The sequence below is a fragment of the Rhinopithecus bieti genome, unplaced genomic scaffold, assembly GCF_001698545.2.
Source record: "Rhinopithecus bieti isolate Rb0 unplaced genomic scaffold, ASM169854v2 scaffold_32012, whole genome shotgun sequence".
In the NCBI taxonomy this organism is placed as follows: Eukaryota; Metazoa; Chordata; class Mammalia; order Primates; family Cercopithecidae; genus Rhinopithecus; species Rhinopithecus bieti.
The window spans coordinates 3,402,153-3,415,978 of record NW_016814432.1 but is presented as its reverse complement, the minus strand read 5'-3'; the positions used below and the strand labels follow the sequence as shown (position 1 = coordinate 3,415,978).

General features: G+C 42.5%; 1 protein-coding gene across 3 annotated transcripts in view; it reads right to left on the bottom strand.

Moving 5' to 3' along the window:
- GMDS (GDP-mannose 4,6-dehydratase) overlaps positions 1–13,826 on the bottom strand; it is a 651,165-nt gene that overhangs the window by 101,330 nt on the left and 536,009 nt on the right. For all 3 annotated transcript variants that reach the window (XM_017850337.1, XM_017850338.1, XM_017850339.1), the window contains one exon: positions 13,162–13,258. In XM_017850337.1, the coding sequence (XP_017705826.1) occupies positions 13,162–13,258 (97 nt within the window). The remainder of the gene's footprint in view (positions 1–13,161; positions 13,259–13,826) is intronic.

Genomic DNA, 13,826 nt, shown 5'->3' with positions numbered 1-13,826 from the left:
AGGCTGAGGCAGGAGAATGGCGGGAACCCGGGAGGCGGAGCTTGCAGTGAGCTGAGATCCGGCCACTGCACTCCAGCCCTGGCGACAGAGCCAGACTCCGTCTCCAAAAAAAAAAAAAAAAGAATCAAATCCGTCAACACAAGACTGTAGAACCCAGCCACGGTGTCAGACTGACAAGTCAGAAGAAATGTGGTGGATCCATAGTGGCCACTCTCAAGGACAAGCAACTGACTCTGTTTTATGTTTTGCCAAATAAACCCACACGCCGGGGGTAGGCGCTAGACTTTTCGTAAGTATGCTAAGTCAAACCACCATTAAAAACCATTCCCTTGGCCACTGTGCTCCCTGTGGGGTGAAGTGTCCTCGCCTCCACTGGACTCCAGCGTGTGTTATCTTTTCACCTCCTTTCTGGGATGAGCTGGTGGTTGCTCAGCACCACGTGATGACTAGGCACAGGCCCTGGCTGCTCCCAGCACCCACCACCCGCCCACGCCAGGATCCAGGGCTGGCACTGTTTGCTCTGAGTCTCCGCCCCATGGCTCCCTCCCACTGCCCACCCCTGCCAGCTGAAAGAAGAGACAATGTATTGGCACTGACAGCCATCCCCATCCCACCTTTAGGAGGAGGTACTGATGCATGAAGATAATATTTTGTCTTGCTGATAGATAAACAGGCTTTTTGGATCAATGGGCTACACAACACACACATACACACACACACACGTACGTGTGTTTGTGCTGCATTTCACAGATGTGCCAAACTGCAAGAAATTGGCTTTTCTCTCATCTCAATTTGGCAGCATGAAGCACAAACATCTCAAAGGAAAATCAGCAACTGCTTTTATCCATAGTCGCTTCTCTTTTTCTTATTCATCTGATCCACGGGCCCATTTGAGTTCTGATTTTTTCACGTCCTCACTGTAAGTTAACCATTTTGGTAAGAGGCATACTCAATCAGGCCACTTCTCTTCATGTGGGAAACATAATATTAAAAAAAACAACAACAACTGGAGTTACTTGTTTTAGAAAACATATCCAAAGACTATTCTAGTGCATTTGCCTGAATTTTCCACCAAAATGGATGTGCAAAGAGGAAGACACTGTACACCTTATTAGGAAAATCTCTATAAGCCCAACACTTTTTCAGACTTTTTTTTTTTTTTTTTTGAGACGGAGTCTTGCTCTGTTGCCCTGGCTGGAGTGCAGTGGTGCGATCTCGGCTTACTGCAAGCTCCGCCTCCTGGGTTCATGCCATTCTACCATCTCAGCCTCCCAAGTAGCTGGGACTACAGGCGCCAGCCACCACGCCTGGCTAATTTTTTTTTTATTTTTAGTTGAGCTGGGATTTCATCATGTTAGCCAGGATGGTCTTGATCTCCTGACCTCGTGATCCGCTCACCTTGGCCTCCCAAAGTGCTGGGATTACAGGCATGAGCCACTGTGCCCGGCCTCACTTTTCCAGAAATTTAAAAAACATTGTTCTAAATGACTAACATCTTACACAATCATATATTTAAGTTCTTTGCACTTACATTAAAAAAAAAAAAAGAAAAACATTGACGATTCTAACTGAAGAAAAAAAGTAATATCATGCCACCAGGTTTCTGGAAGACCTTGGTTCCACAACACCAACACCAGCCACGATGGCCATTCACTGAGTGGAACTTACTTCTCACTTCGTAATTCAGAAAGTTTTACAGTAGCAGAGAAACGTGTGTGATGGGGAAAGCCAGAAAACTGGGTGTCTTTTATGCTAGGTGACATTTTGTTCCACAAGCATAGCCTCAGAGTGGGTAAAGGAAAGATGGTGGCTGACAACTGAGCATTCCTTTGGAGACTCAGAGCTGGCAAAGCCTCCAGTTGGTAGGCGTACTCTCTTCAGACAGAAGCACCAGATGCCTTTTGCATATGCATTATTGTTGATGTTGTCTGCCAAGAGTTCAAGATACCATGAGGTTTTCACACGGTGTGCATAGTGGCTGCCGGAGGCATCATGCCCTAATGGCCTCAAGGGTGGAGCCAGGCTGCGGTGGCTGTAATACGGCATCGCTAGGTCTTCCTATAGAGAGGAGCCAGGCAGCACATCTGGAGTGCTGAGCTTGTGTGAGACAGTTGGGATAGATCAACGAGAAAGGTGCAGAGGGAAGTGGAGAAACAAACAGAACCTATGAAAATAAGAGTTTCAGAACAGATGCAGAAAAAAGGAGAGAACATCAGCAAAAACACGAGGAGATAGGAAAGTGGCAGAAAATGAAAGAACTAGTGAAAAGACATGTACAGAGATAAAGGAATAGAAACAAAATATGACCTCTTCAAAGGTTGGATATACACGTGTAAGTTGTGAGTGAACTTAACACTCATCTTGCCATGGAATCTCAAATAGAAAGAAAGAGGAACATTATTATTTTCATCTTCTTTGCTATTTAGAATAGTTTAAACTATTGCTCTCCAATAGTTTAATACACTGGTTTGAATAATTTTGGTTCTATCAGAGCTGGCTATAAAGCATAAGAATGATTCTTCGGCAATGTGCACATTCATTCATTCTTTATCCCCTGACGATGTGCCAGGCAGTCTTCACGGCCCTCAGATGTCCTTCTTCCCCCAGGACCCCAGGTGGAAATGGCCCATCACAGTGTGATGGAACGAGACGTAAGTGCTGACTCTGCCTGGGGGAACAGGTGCAGGCTGCATCAAGGAGCTGACACTTGTGTAGGGTCTTGTAACTAATATTTCACCAGTTTTTTCAACATGCCCATTGAGATTAGTGGGAAAATATTCATTGTTAAGTTGTAGCAGGAAAAACAGAAGTAAGGAGAGGTTAGGAGCTTCTAGAAGACTTCAAAAGTTTGAGAGCTGGGAATAAAAGGTGTTGAGATACACACTTTTAAAACTTCTAATGCAAGCCAGTAGGACATATTCAAACTACCACTATACTTTTTAAATTTTAGAATTTCAGTAAGGGACTATAGTACTTTCTAATCCTCCAAAACAAAAACTGATTCAGAAACAAATACATCTTAACTTCAACACCTTAGTAACTTGCCTTAGAAAAAATGACATATTCCCCAAAATTCAAACAACAGGTTTTAGATGATGATGTTAGGCACATTTTTCTCCACTGACCTCTTTTCAAAAAATAATAGAAACAGCCTGAATTTAAAATGAACAGTGTCTTTCTAATACCACTGTGAAAAACATTCACACAGAATTAATTTCATTCTCAACAAAATCCCTGTAAAATAGGGAAACATTTCATTACAAAGTCAAAGAATATGTAAAAAAGATATAAAAACATCTTTAGATTGGTTTTCCCCGGGTGACTGTCAAGGATCCATGTTTATGCTATAAACAAATCTCTCTTATCAAAGTAAGTCCCTCCATACTCCTGGCTCTGCTTTTTAATCACTAAAACAGCTGGGAACTGTTTAAGAATTTGTCTCAAACACAAAACTTGTTTAACTAACTTCACGGAACAGGTGAGGAGACACTCTTCCAGAATTTGAACCCATCAGGGGTCAGATGGCAGGAATCAAAAGACAGATTAGTGGTATCAGAATAGTGGCTATGTGGAGTTTAATGATGACATATGACTGGTTTTAAGACTCGTGACAGTAAGAAAGAAAAAGGCAAGAAAATAGGAGGTACAAATAAAAGAGGAGGCAAGGCCGTGAAGAGGGGTGGCCTGCAGGCTCCGTGAGGGAAGGCCTGGCCAGGGCAGGGTGTGGTGACATCGGCTCCACCAACCTGGCTTCTCAGGGTTCCTGGACCGGGCCACCCACCCACTCCACCTGACAGAGTCCCTGCCTATGTCTCTGTTCACGCGGCTCGTCCATTCCCACAGCACCTCCTGCCCCAAATGTGAACTCCTTCCCAGTTCCTACACCCCGTCCCTCAGTTCTCTCTTTTAAGCACAGATCTTTCCAAAGCCCTGCTCTCAAACTCCCCTTGATTAGGAAGCCTGTCCTTGTCCCTCTGTCTGATGTTTCCTCAGGCCCAAGTATGACCTGTCCTCATTTCCAGCTGCCCAAATGTACCAGCGGTGTTTTCTGAGTGTGCACACTATGCAATTTTAAATAGACGGTGCACCAGAGTCTTCCATTTTGGTTCTGTCCTCAAAGTGATTAATAACATGCTATCCACTCCACAGGACACACTAGCCCAGCACTGGTTCAGAGTGATTAACTCAGTGTTCTCTGCCGAGAGAAAGCCTTACGGTCCAGGAACCCTGGAGCCTCCACAAGAAAGGTGGCTTTGCCAGCACCTTGATTTAGCTCAGTGGGACTCCATTTGGTCTTCTGACCTCCAGAACTGTACCCGATGAATTTGGGTAGTTCTAAACCACTAAGTTTGTGATTATTTGTTACATCAGCAATAGTAACCCAACACAGAGTTTAGACTATCAAAGTGACACTCAACTGGCTCTAGGGAGCAAGTAGTAAGATGGGTTTCTGCAGACAGGTTTCTGAGGGAGAAGCATGGGGGGTGGTTGGCAGATAAAAGCAGATGATAGCCTGATGTCTTCCTTGGTGGCTGCTCTCTAGCCTGCTGGGGATACTGCAGTTCCAGGAGGAGCCATAGAGCTTGCTGGATCTCAACACCTGTCACACTCCCTTGAAACATACCATTTAGGGAGAATCAGAAGTCGATCCCTCATTCAACATGAGTTGACTGTGTACCCTCCACACAATCATCCTTTCTATCCCTGGATCAAGAAGTACACAGACAGCAGTCCTAAGGAACAAGGAACTTTTTCTGCATGAAGCTCTTTAGGTATACAACAAAATAAATGTTTAAATAAAAAAAGTCAGGAGTTGAAGAGCCCAAAGTATCCTTTCAGAAGATGTCTTCTGACAACTCATAATTTCACAAGAGTATATGATAAGGATAATTAATAATGATGACTAATAAAATGACAATATGTAGCACATACTTTGTGAATTCATCTTTAAGAATTCGAAAATGCTTTTCAACCTGACCTCCAGGACATAGTGATTTGAAACTGGGTCTCTGCTTGCCCCCTGAAACTCAGTTTTTCCTGGATTGAGATGAAGTAATCATCTGCCAATGTAAACTCTTTGATATTAGCTCTTTACACATTAGTCTGGCCGTATGGCTCTCAGATACAAGTGCTTAGTTTGTGTATTCTGTGAATTATTAACCTACTTTTTCAAAATATGTTTCTAGGACTTACCTCCTGGAATTCACATTTGCCTGGCTCTGCGACCAACTCCCGGTGCACACTCTTCTTTTTTCCCCAGAAATGCTCCTTTACAGAGTTTATGTATGTCAGGATTTCAGCTCTTGCACATCCAGGCCCTAGCCCTGACCTCTTTTCTCTACACTAGGCCTCCAGCTCCAACTGCCTCCCTGATTTTGCTGCACAGATATCCTCAAGGCACTGTGAGTGTGACAGAACACCTCAACACCTCCCCTTGCAAAATAAGTCTTCTCGCTGGATCTCTGATCTGGGCTTCAGCATCATCACCTCCCCACTACCCTGCATGGTTCAGCCTCTGTCCTGGGAGTCACCCTCAGCTCTGTCTTCTCTTCCACATGTCCTTAGTCCACTCTGATTCCATGGTCTCCATCTCTGCCATGTTCTGGCACCTGTCACTGTTTGTCTCGCCTGGGCTGGCCTGGTTCGGTGAGTCCCTCATTACACCCTCCGACACCCTGGGCTGTCCCAGCAGCTTTGCAGCTGCTCCCCTTTCATCTGAGAGTTTCTATTGGACAAGGACCTTATCTCATTTATCTTTAAATTTCTTGGTGTTAGACTGGGACTTACTTCCATGGTAATGGAATGTACGATAAACATTCTTTTCAAATTGAATGTTAAGAACTCAACCATATATTTTATTTTCATATATACTGATACGTATCTGAGAAGCTGAAGGTAAATCAGAATTATATTTTAAATGTGCATGGTCAATGTACCATCTAAAAGATTCCTGTAATAAATCCTAAAAACTGCAGAATCTGTTAGTACCTACACAGTTACTTATTTTTTAGTTTAAGATATTCTTATACCAGGTTTTCATGGGGGCAAGGCACACCTGATTTTACTCAGGAAACTAGCAAATTGATGACAGCATTACAAAATGTACAAGCTAGATTTTGCTATTAAGGATAGTTCCTATTTCTGCGTAACAGCTGAATGAAACCAGGTATTTACTGATGGGCCAAACCTGTTAAGCATTAAATGTCTAGGAAGCAGATCAGAGCTGCTGAGTTGGGACGGAAGGCCATCAGTGGTGGACCTATCACCTTGGCGGTTAATGACAAAAGGAGCCAGATGAGTTTTTACCTTTGCTACTAGAGTTAAGAGTGGATAGAGAAGCCAGCCTGGCATGAGCCACAGGTGTGGGCAGTGAGGCTGGAGAAGGCACGCCGGGTGAGAGAAAGGTGGCACAGAGCCCATGGTAGATGGGCATGGACTGCATTTCAGTCCCAGAATATTTTAGTGTCTGCAGAGCAACTGTTTTCAAGTAAAGAAGGTGCTAGGAAAACAATCAAATTTGATAAAAAATAATGAACCTTATCAAGAGCATGAGGCAGAACAGGGTGAGAGAAACCACAGGCAGTATTGTCTGTGAAATCTCCATGAACACAGATTTTTGGACTGCTGTTATTTTGGAAGATAAATATGGCTTGGTACAACAGGAAGAACATTGCTGATTTGTTTAAAGAAAAAAAAAAAAAGACGGATTTTTTAGATTCCAGAATACAGAGCTTATTGTCTAAAGATGAAAATAAAGATGGAACACGTAAGCCCATCAGGGATGAATGGATCTCTCATACGGAATTCTGTTCTGTAGGTGATCTACATCAGAGCTCCTTCAGGGAGAAAATGAGCTCAACCACGATTGCTCCTCCTATGGAAAGCTGATGCAGATGCTAACACAAACTTTTATGATGATAAAAAGATTTTGAAACTTATTTTGTAGATGTCAGTAAGTCTACATTATGATTATAAATGAGGATAGTCAGTCATCACCTGGATAGCTTTATGGAAAAAAGGTACAGGTGGTGCAGGAACTCCCTATGGTGCAGGTAATGACCATATCTACATTAGCAACACCAGAGGGTCTTAAGGATAAATCAAAAACTATTCTTAAACAAGGGAAGATACATAGCTATGTACACCCATAAGGGTTTTTGAGTCTTTGATGACATCATTTTAATCTAGATCTGATCATAAGAAAAGAAACTTCAAGGAAAAAACGGAGGAAGTTGGGGTATTATAATTAGTACGCAATTACTATTTCATTAGATATGAAGTGCTCTCGAAGAGGGCAGAACCCAGGCTTCAGGAGGAATGCTAGATGGCCCTGGGGGTTTTGTATGCGATCCTATGAAGTATGGAAAACATACAGTCGAGCATTTAAGAATCAACTGAAGAGACTGAAACCTAAAGCTCCCTTGCTTAAGCCCAAGGAAGGAAAAGGGCAGGAAAGGCCAATGTGATTAAGGAAGGATATCAAGATTGGTATGAGGAGCCTAAGAGGGAGGCTTAAAATATATAAACAGTGATTTAGAGATATAAACTATTTATAAAACACAAGCAGTAAGAAGTTCAGAGAATAATTACAAAAGAGGAAGCATTCTGATCAGCATTCCACGCTACTGTGCTCCGACAGTTATGAGGGCAGAGGATGCCAGGATATTAAAATGGGAAGGGACCTTCAGAATGAGTAGTCTCGCCGCTTTCTACAGGCCCAAGAGTGCGGGGAGAAAGGCACTCATCCTTAATCTGCTCTCCCCACATCCTCTGACCCTGGCTCCCACTAGTCAGAGAAAGGAACGAAGAGCAGGGGTGGAGGGAGGATTGGAGCCTCAGAGGTCAGAAGGAGCAGGACCGGGAGGGATGGACTGGCTTCTAACAGAGCTGGGACAGATGAAGGGACAGAGTCGGGGCATCTCATTTCCTGCTTTGGGAGGGGAAGTGTGAGAAGGTGGTGAGAACAGCTATGGGAGAAAAGGGGGACAGTTTCGGGACAAAAGGCCAGGCTGGTGAGTGTGTCGAGGGCTTCTCACCCCCAAATGTGGAGACAGAGCTGAGGGAAGCTCTGACTGGTATTTATATAAGTCCTCTGATGACAGATCAGGTTCCTGAGGTCTGGAAAGTGTTACATATCATTATTCTAAACAGGGTTATGAGATAGAGCAAGCAATTATAGGCCATTTAACTTAACATCATTTACAGAAAAATATTAGGGAAAGTTTGCGGGGGTGGGAGGACAACCGACAAGCACACGGTAATTTGATTAGAAACAGGCCACATGTTTTTACCGGAGGAAGGTGTTGTTTTAACCAGCTTGTTGGACTTCTTTGAAGTTATTGCTTTCTTAGTTCTAGGTTTTAACCCACGATTTTTTCCTGATAGCTATAAAGATTAGGAATAAATATCAGATATCTAAGTAAATAAAACAAAACCAATCACAACTGAGGAGATTAAAATACAGTGGGAAGAAAAATGAATGTTAAAGACAAACAGTGTAGCAAGGAATAAAAGGAGTAAACACCAGCTAGTAGAGTTTAAGCCACGATACTTTTCATGAAAAATACTTGATTTGGGTCTGTGAATGTGTCCCTTTATCCCATTTCCTAAGATGCTCTGCAGAAAAAAAAGGGACTTTTTGTTTGACTGAAAAAATCTCTTTGCTTTTTTTTTCTTTTGTCTTGCTTTTTTGGTGGACTGACCATTTGATGTGGTTAAAAATTTGGCACATTAGGATGACTACTTCATTAATCCTTCCTTTGTGAATTTTAAGTTAAAAATTCTCAAATAAGAAGAAGACATATTTGTGGTTATTTTATATACATTAATAGGTCAATAGTAGTTTTCTCATACTTACACTGAATATTTCTGTACTACTGAACAGCTCTTGAACTTTCAGAAAGAGGATCAAAAAGGGTGAAAACCAAGAAAAAATCAGCATTTTAAAAAGTGCTTAACAATGTTCGCTAGGAGCTTCAAGTATGTTTTGTTATCTATTTTTGGCTGGTTAGTCTGAATGATAGTCAATTCACTAATAATGCCGTTCTACTCCAAAGATCCTGGACTCCAGGAACTACTATCATGTCTTTTTTTTTTTTGAAACGGAGTCTCGCTCTGTCGCCCAGGCTGGAGTGCAGTGGCGTGATCTCGGCTCACTGCAAGCTCCATCTCCCGGGTTCCCGCCATTCTCTTGCCTCAGCCTCCCCAGTAGCTGCGACTACAGGCGCCCACCACCAGGCTCGGCTAATTATTATTATTTTTTTATTTTTAGTAGAGACGGGGTTTCACCATGTTAGCCAGAAGGGTCTCGATCTCTTGACCTCATGATCTGCCTGCCTCAGCCTCCCAAAATGCTGGGATTACAGGCGTGAACCACTGCGCCCGGCCAAACTGCTATCATTTCTACATTTGCAATCTTCACAACGGTGGGGACTGTATCTGTTTTGTTCATCATTGTACTCCTAGGGTCTAGCACAGTGTCTGATAAATATTTAGTGAATGAATGAATGGTTAAGAACAACAACAATATTGGATATTTACTCTGTGCCAGACACTGTACTAATAAGTACTTTGCATAACTGACTCTGTCAATTCTCCAATAATTTTTTGAAAGAAGTCCTGTTATTAATCTCATTTTTTAAAAATGAGGGAACAGAGGCACTGAGAAGTTAAGGAACTTGCCTAAGGTCACACAGCTAGTAATCAATAGGTTTCAAACTCAGGCAGTTTGGCCAACAGGCCCACATTTGAGCATAATACCACTTCCTCTTTAAGAATGAACACACAATGCAATAAATCTGTGCATCAACGCATGCATGTATAGAAAACTATACACAACAGAGGGCTCTTAAGTGGCACAGAACTCAAGTACTAATGTTATCATCAACAAATACCAGAATCCAGGAGTGATGGAAAATTTAAAGTCTAATTTCCAGGATCAGGCTCTCTGTGGTAACAAACCTCTGTAGGCAGAGTACCAAAAAATGTTGCTCGATTGAGCTTTAATTGGATGCTGGAGTCCTTAGTCCAGAGCAAACACTTTCAAAACTTCACACTGGTACAGAAGCGATATTTAAGGTTTTGAGGCACTAAATCAATGAGGAAAAAAAAATTACCAGCACATGTGGAACTATGCCCTATATGGAATCACTGGTGGCCTCTTTCAAGCTAGTACCTGCCTTTGCTGAGCAAAGGGCCATTTTTGAGACCATTCTGAGTCTTATTCAAAACACAATATAAAGTTCTATTTCCCTTTAGTCTTGCTGGAGGATATCAGTGTTCTGAGACCTGACATGTCCTCACCACTTGGTTTTTCAAATTTTCTTCGGCATTTTTTTCCTATCATTCTGAAATGATTCTAAGAAGACGTAGTTATTGGTTGAGTGTCCCTCTGTGCAGAAGATCTTGGGGGACAGATGGCCTAAGCTGATCAGTGGCAGCACTTTTATAGTACTAGAAGAAGAAGAAGCAGCCTTTGGCATGTGCAGGATGGACTGAGACCCTGAGAGGGGAAAGATTCAGTTCAGATGTGAGAGAAAAAAGCCACATCTGCCCTAAGTTGAATGTGGACAAACCTCAGAGAAGCTTGGTGCTTTTCAGGACTCATACAAAATGGCTCTAGACCGTTGGCTGTTGGGACCTCACACCTAACTAAAAGCTTATTTACAATGTAGTCTCCAGTTCTGGTTACCTTTCAACTGGAAGAATATTCTCATCCCTGAGGCAACTCAACAGGAGGCTGTCGAGTTGATCCAAGTTTTAGGAAAACTCGTTGTTCTGAGGAATGAGGTTAAAAGTTTAGTCTCACCATACAAGAAAAGCTTACCCAGTGGGATATTAAGTTGAAGCGGAGTGAATGAAATTAATGCAGCCTAGAGGCTTGGAAAGATAAAATGTAGTTCAAGATTCAAAATTGGACAGTAAAGGGAAGCTTAGGAGAGAGCCAAATCAGTGGAAAAATAAAGCAAGTATATGAAATCAGACACCACTCTTATACTGAAAGAATGCTAGTGTCAACAGAGCTGCAGAACAGGTATGATGATAGCATTTGAATGAACAAAAGAAACGGGAGGGATGCGGCGTCCGTCACAGCAGGAAAGGGGGTCGATGCAGATTCAAGAACAGTCTTGTTGGTCTGAGGGTCCTTTTCCTGTTCAGTGAATTCTTTTGTTCTGTGTCCTCATCAATCCCACATCTTGCCTAAGTAGGAATGACAGACAAGCCATTCTTAATGACTTCCTAGCTTTTGAAACTATTTTGGTGTCAGAGAGGGAAAGAGCCACATTTAAGTTGTAAAAATTGAGGTTTCTGTTGGCTTAGTAAATTTCCTTTTCTGAAATGGCCATTTTTGATTGTAGATACAGAAACGCATTTACCCAAATAGTGATCTGTGCCATGTTCCAGAAAACTGACATCTCTGTCGCACCTCATCAGGCCAGAGAGTCAAATGGCAGCACAGCTCAGGGCTCCAGCCGGCAGTCCTGGCTATGTCAGCAGTGTGGCTGGCATCTCCCTCCCTGAGGGCCAGTACACATCCTCTCCTAGGCACACCCACTCTCCATTAGCACTGGGAACAATTGTTCACTGTGTCGAGCCCCGGCCACGCCCTTCGCCCAGACAATGCACGACTCCACAGCCCTACCTCTCCCAAGCACTGGTTACTTCCTTTCCTTTTCATTTCCTCCTGTGTGCAGAGTGCATGAAATACAGTTTTTTCTTTCTGTCTGAAACAGGACATTTTAAAGAGTGGTAAATGATGACCGATTCACTTTCAGTCTCTCCTCAATGGGGTTTTCCTAACCTCTCCAAGGTTGTACAACAGATAGGAATTTCGTTCAGAACATAGGGAAAATGGTTTCAAACAAATTCAATTTTCACAGTTAATGTTCACTTCACTAGGTAACACATATGAACGTTTCTCTCTGGAGATGTTGCTTTCTACTATCTTTAGGTATATTTCCTACGTTGAGTTTTGCTTCCATGGTGAGGATGGACCTCATTAAAGCAATAACAGCAGGCTAGGCAGCTTTATAAATTTAGGAAAGGAGGATGTTATGTTCTAACAACCATTTTTTAACACAGGAACTTCTGTATTTAGAAATTCACCCATCCATCTAGCAATCAGTCAGTATTTATTAAGTACCTACCTTGTTATAGTCTAGTCTAAGATTTTTTTTTTTTGAGACAGAGTTTCGCTCTTGTTGCCCAAGCTGGAGTGCAATGCGTGTGATCTCGGCTCACTGCAACCTCTGCCTCCCGGGTTCAAGTGGTTCTCCTGCCTCAGCCTTCCGAGTAGCGGGGATTACAGGCTTGTACCACCAGGCCCGGCTAATTTTGTATTTCTAGTAGAGATGGGGTTTTATCATGTTGGTCAGGCTGGTCTTGAACTCCTGACCTCAGGTGATCTGCCTGCCTCTGCCTTCCAAAGTGCTGGGATTACAGGTGTGAGCCACCATGCCTGGCCTTAAGATATTTTTTTAAAGTCCCTATCCTCAAAGAGTTCACAATTTGGTAAAGAGAGAAAGATATGTAAACAAATGATTATAATGAGTTATAATAGGTACTATAATAGAATTAGGTATAGCATATAATGCGGATACAAAGAAAGGAGTGGGAAGGAATTTCAGCAGTACTGATGTATTGGCCAGGAAAGGCTTCATGGACAGGGTGGTACCTGACCTGAGTCTTAAAAAATGCAGGGGAAATCATTTATGGTGTAGTCTGCAAGTGTGTACTTGTGTATGAGTACACAGACACAGACACTGACATAGCTGGAGAGGCAAGCAGGCCCCCCAGGCCCCAGATGTCCTGCAGGTCTGGGAGGGCATCGTTCAGTCAGGCATCCTGTAGGCTATCAGGGACCAGCCATTAGAATAGAAGACCAACATGACGAGATCTGCTTGTGATGTGAAATTCCATTTCTGAAATCAATGATTTCTTTTGATGGGTTTAACTCTTGTTTTCCTTTATAGAGCAATAAAGTTTGTGGTGAGGATGATAATCTCAAATTGAATTCATTGTTTTCTGATTTTGGAAATGCATGCTGAAGGATGCCAGGGAGCTGAACTGACAGCTCAAAGGCTGGCAGCAGGCATTCCATGAGCGCATTTTCCCAGTCAGCCAGCCAAATGTGGCCACGCACTGGGTGGCCAGAGTCCTTACCACTTCAGTTGGCCGGTAGTACTTGAGATCCACAGTCACGTGAACTTTGCCGGTCTCTTTACATCTGCCCACTTCATTTTCATCCTTTCCTTCCCACCTGTAAAGAAGATAAACACCGAGTCAGCTCCTAATTGCTTGGGAACATTTGGCCATGCTGTAGCACCTTGGGATGCCCCAGCCCTCTCCCTGCAGGAGCGCTTAAGCTCATTAACTGCAGCAGCACAGGCTGATGCCCAACTTGATTATTAAAGCAACGGGGACTTTCAAACTGTTCTAGATCTGTTTTGAAAGGGCAGGGTTTTTTCCTCTTCTTTTAAGAAAATCATGATGAATTCAGAAGTGAGGCTTTAGAAATGAACAGATTAGCCAGAAAATAAAATGGGGCGACTTTCGGGATTTCAAAGATTTTGTATTTCTCTAGACTATTCTTGGTCATTAATTATTATAAATTGATTAATTAAATCAATTATAAATTAATTAAATTAAATATTATAAATCAATTAGATTAATTAATTACTATAAATTATTTAATGTCTTTTGTCCTCCCCCTTTTTTTTCTTTCTTTTGTAGTTTTAGGGATATTCAGTGTTAATTCAACGCATTCCATTTGGGAATAAGTTCCATAACCTAATTAACCATTCAAAGCATCCCTGGATCAGATACAA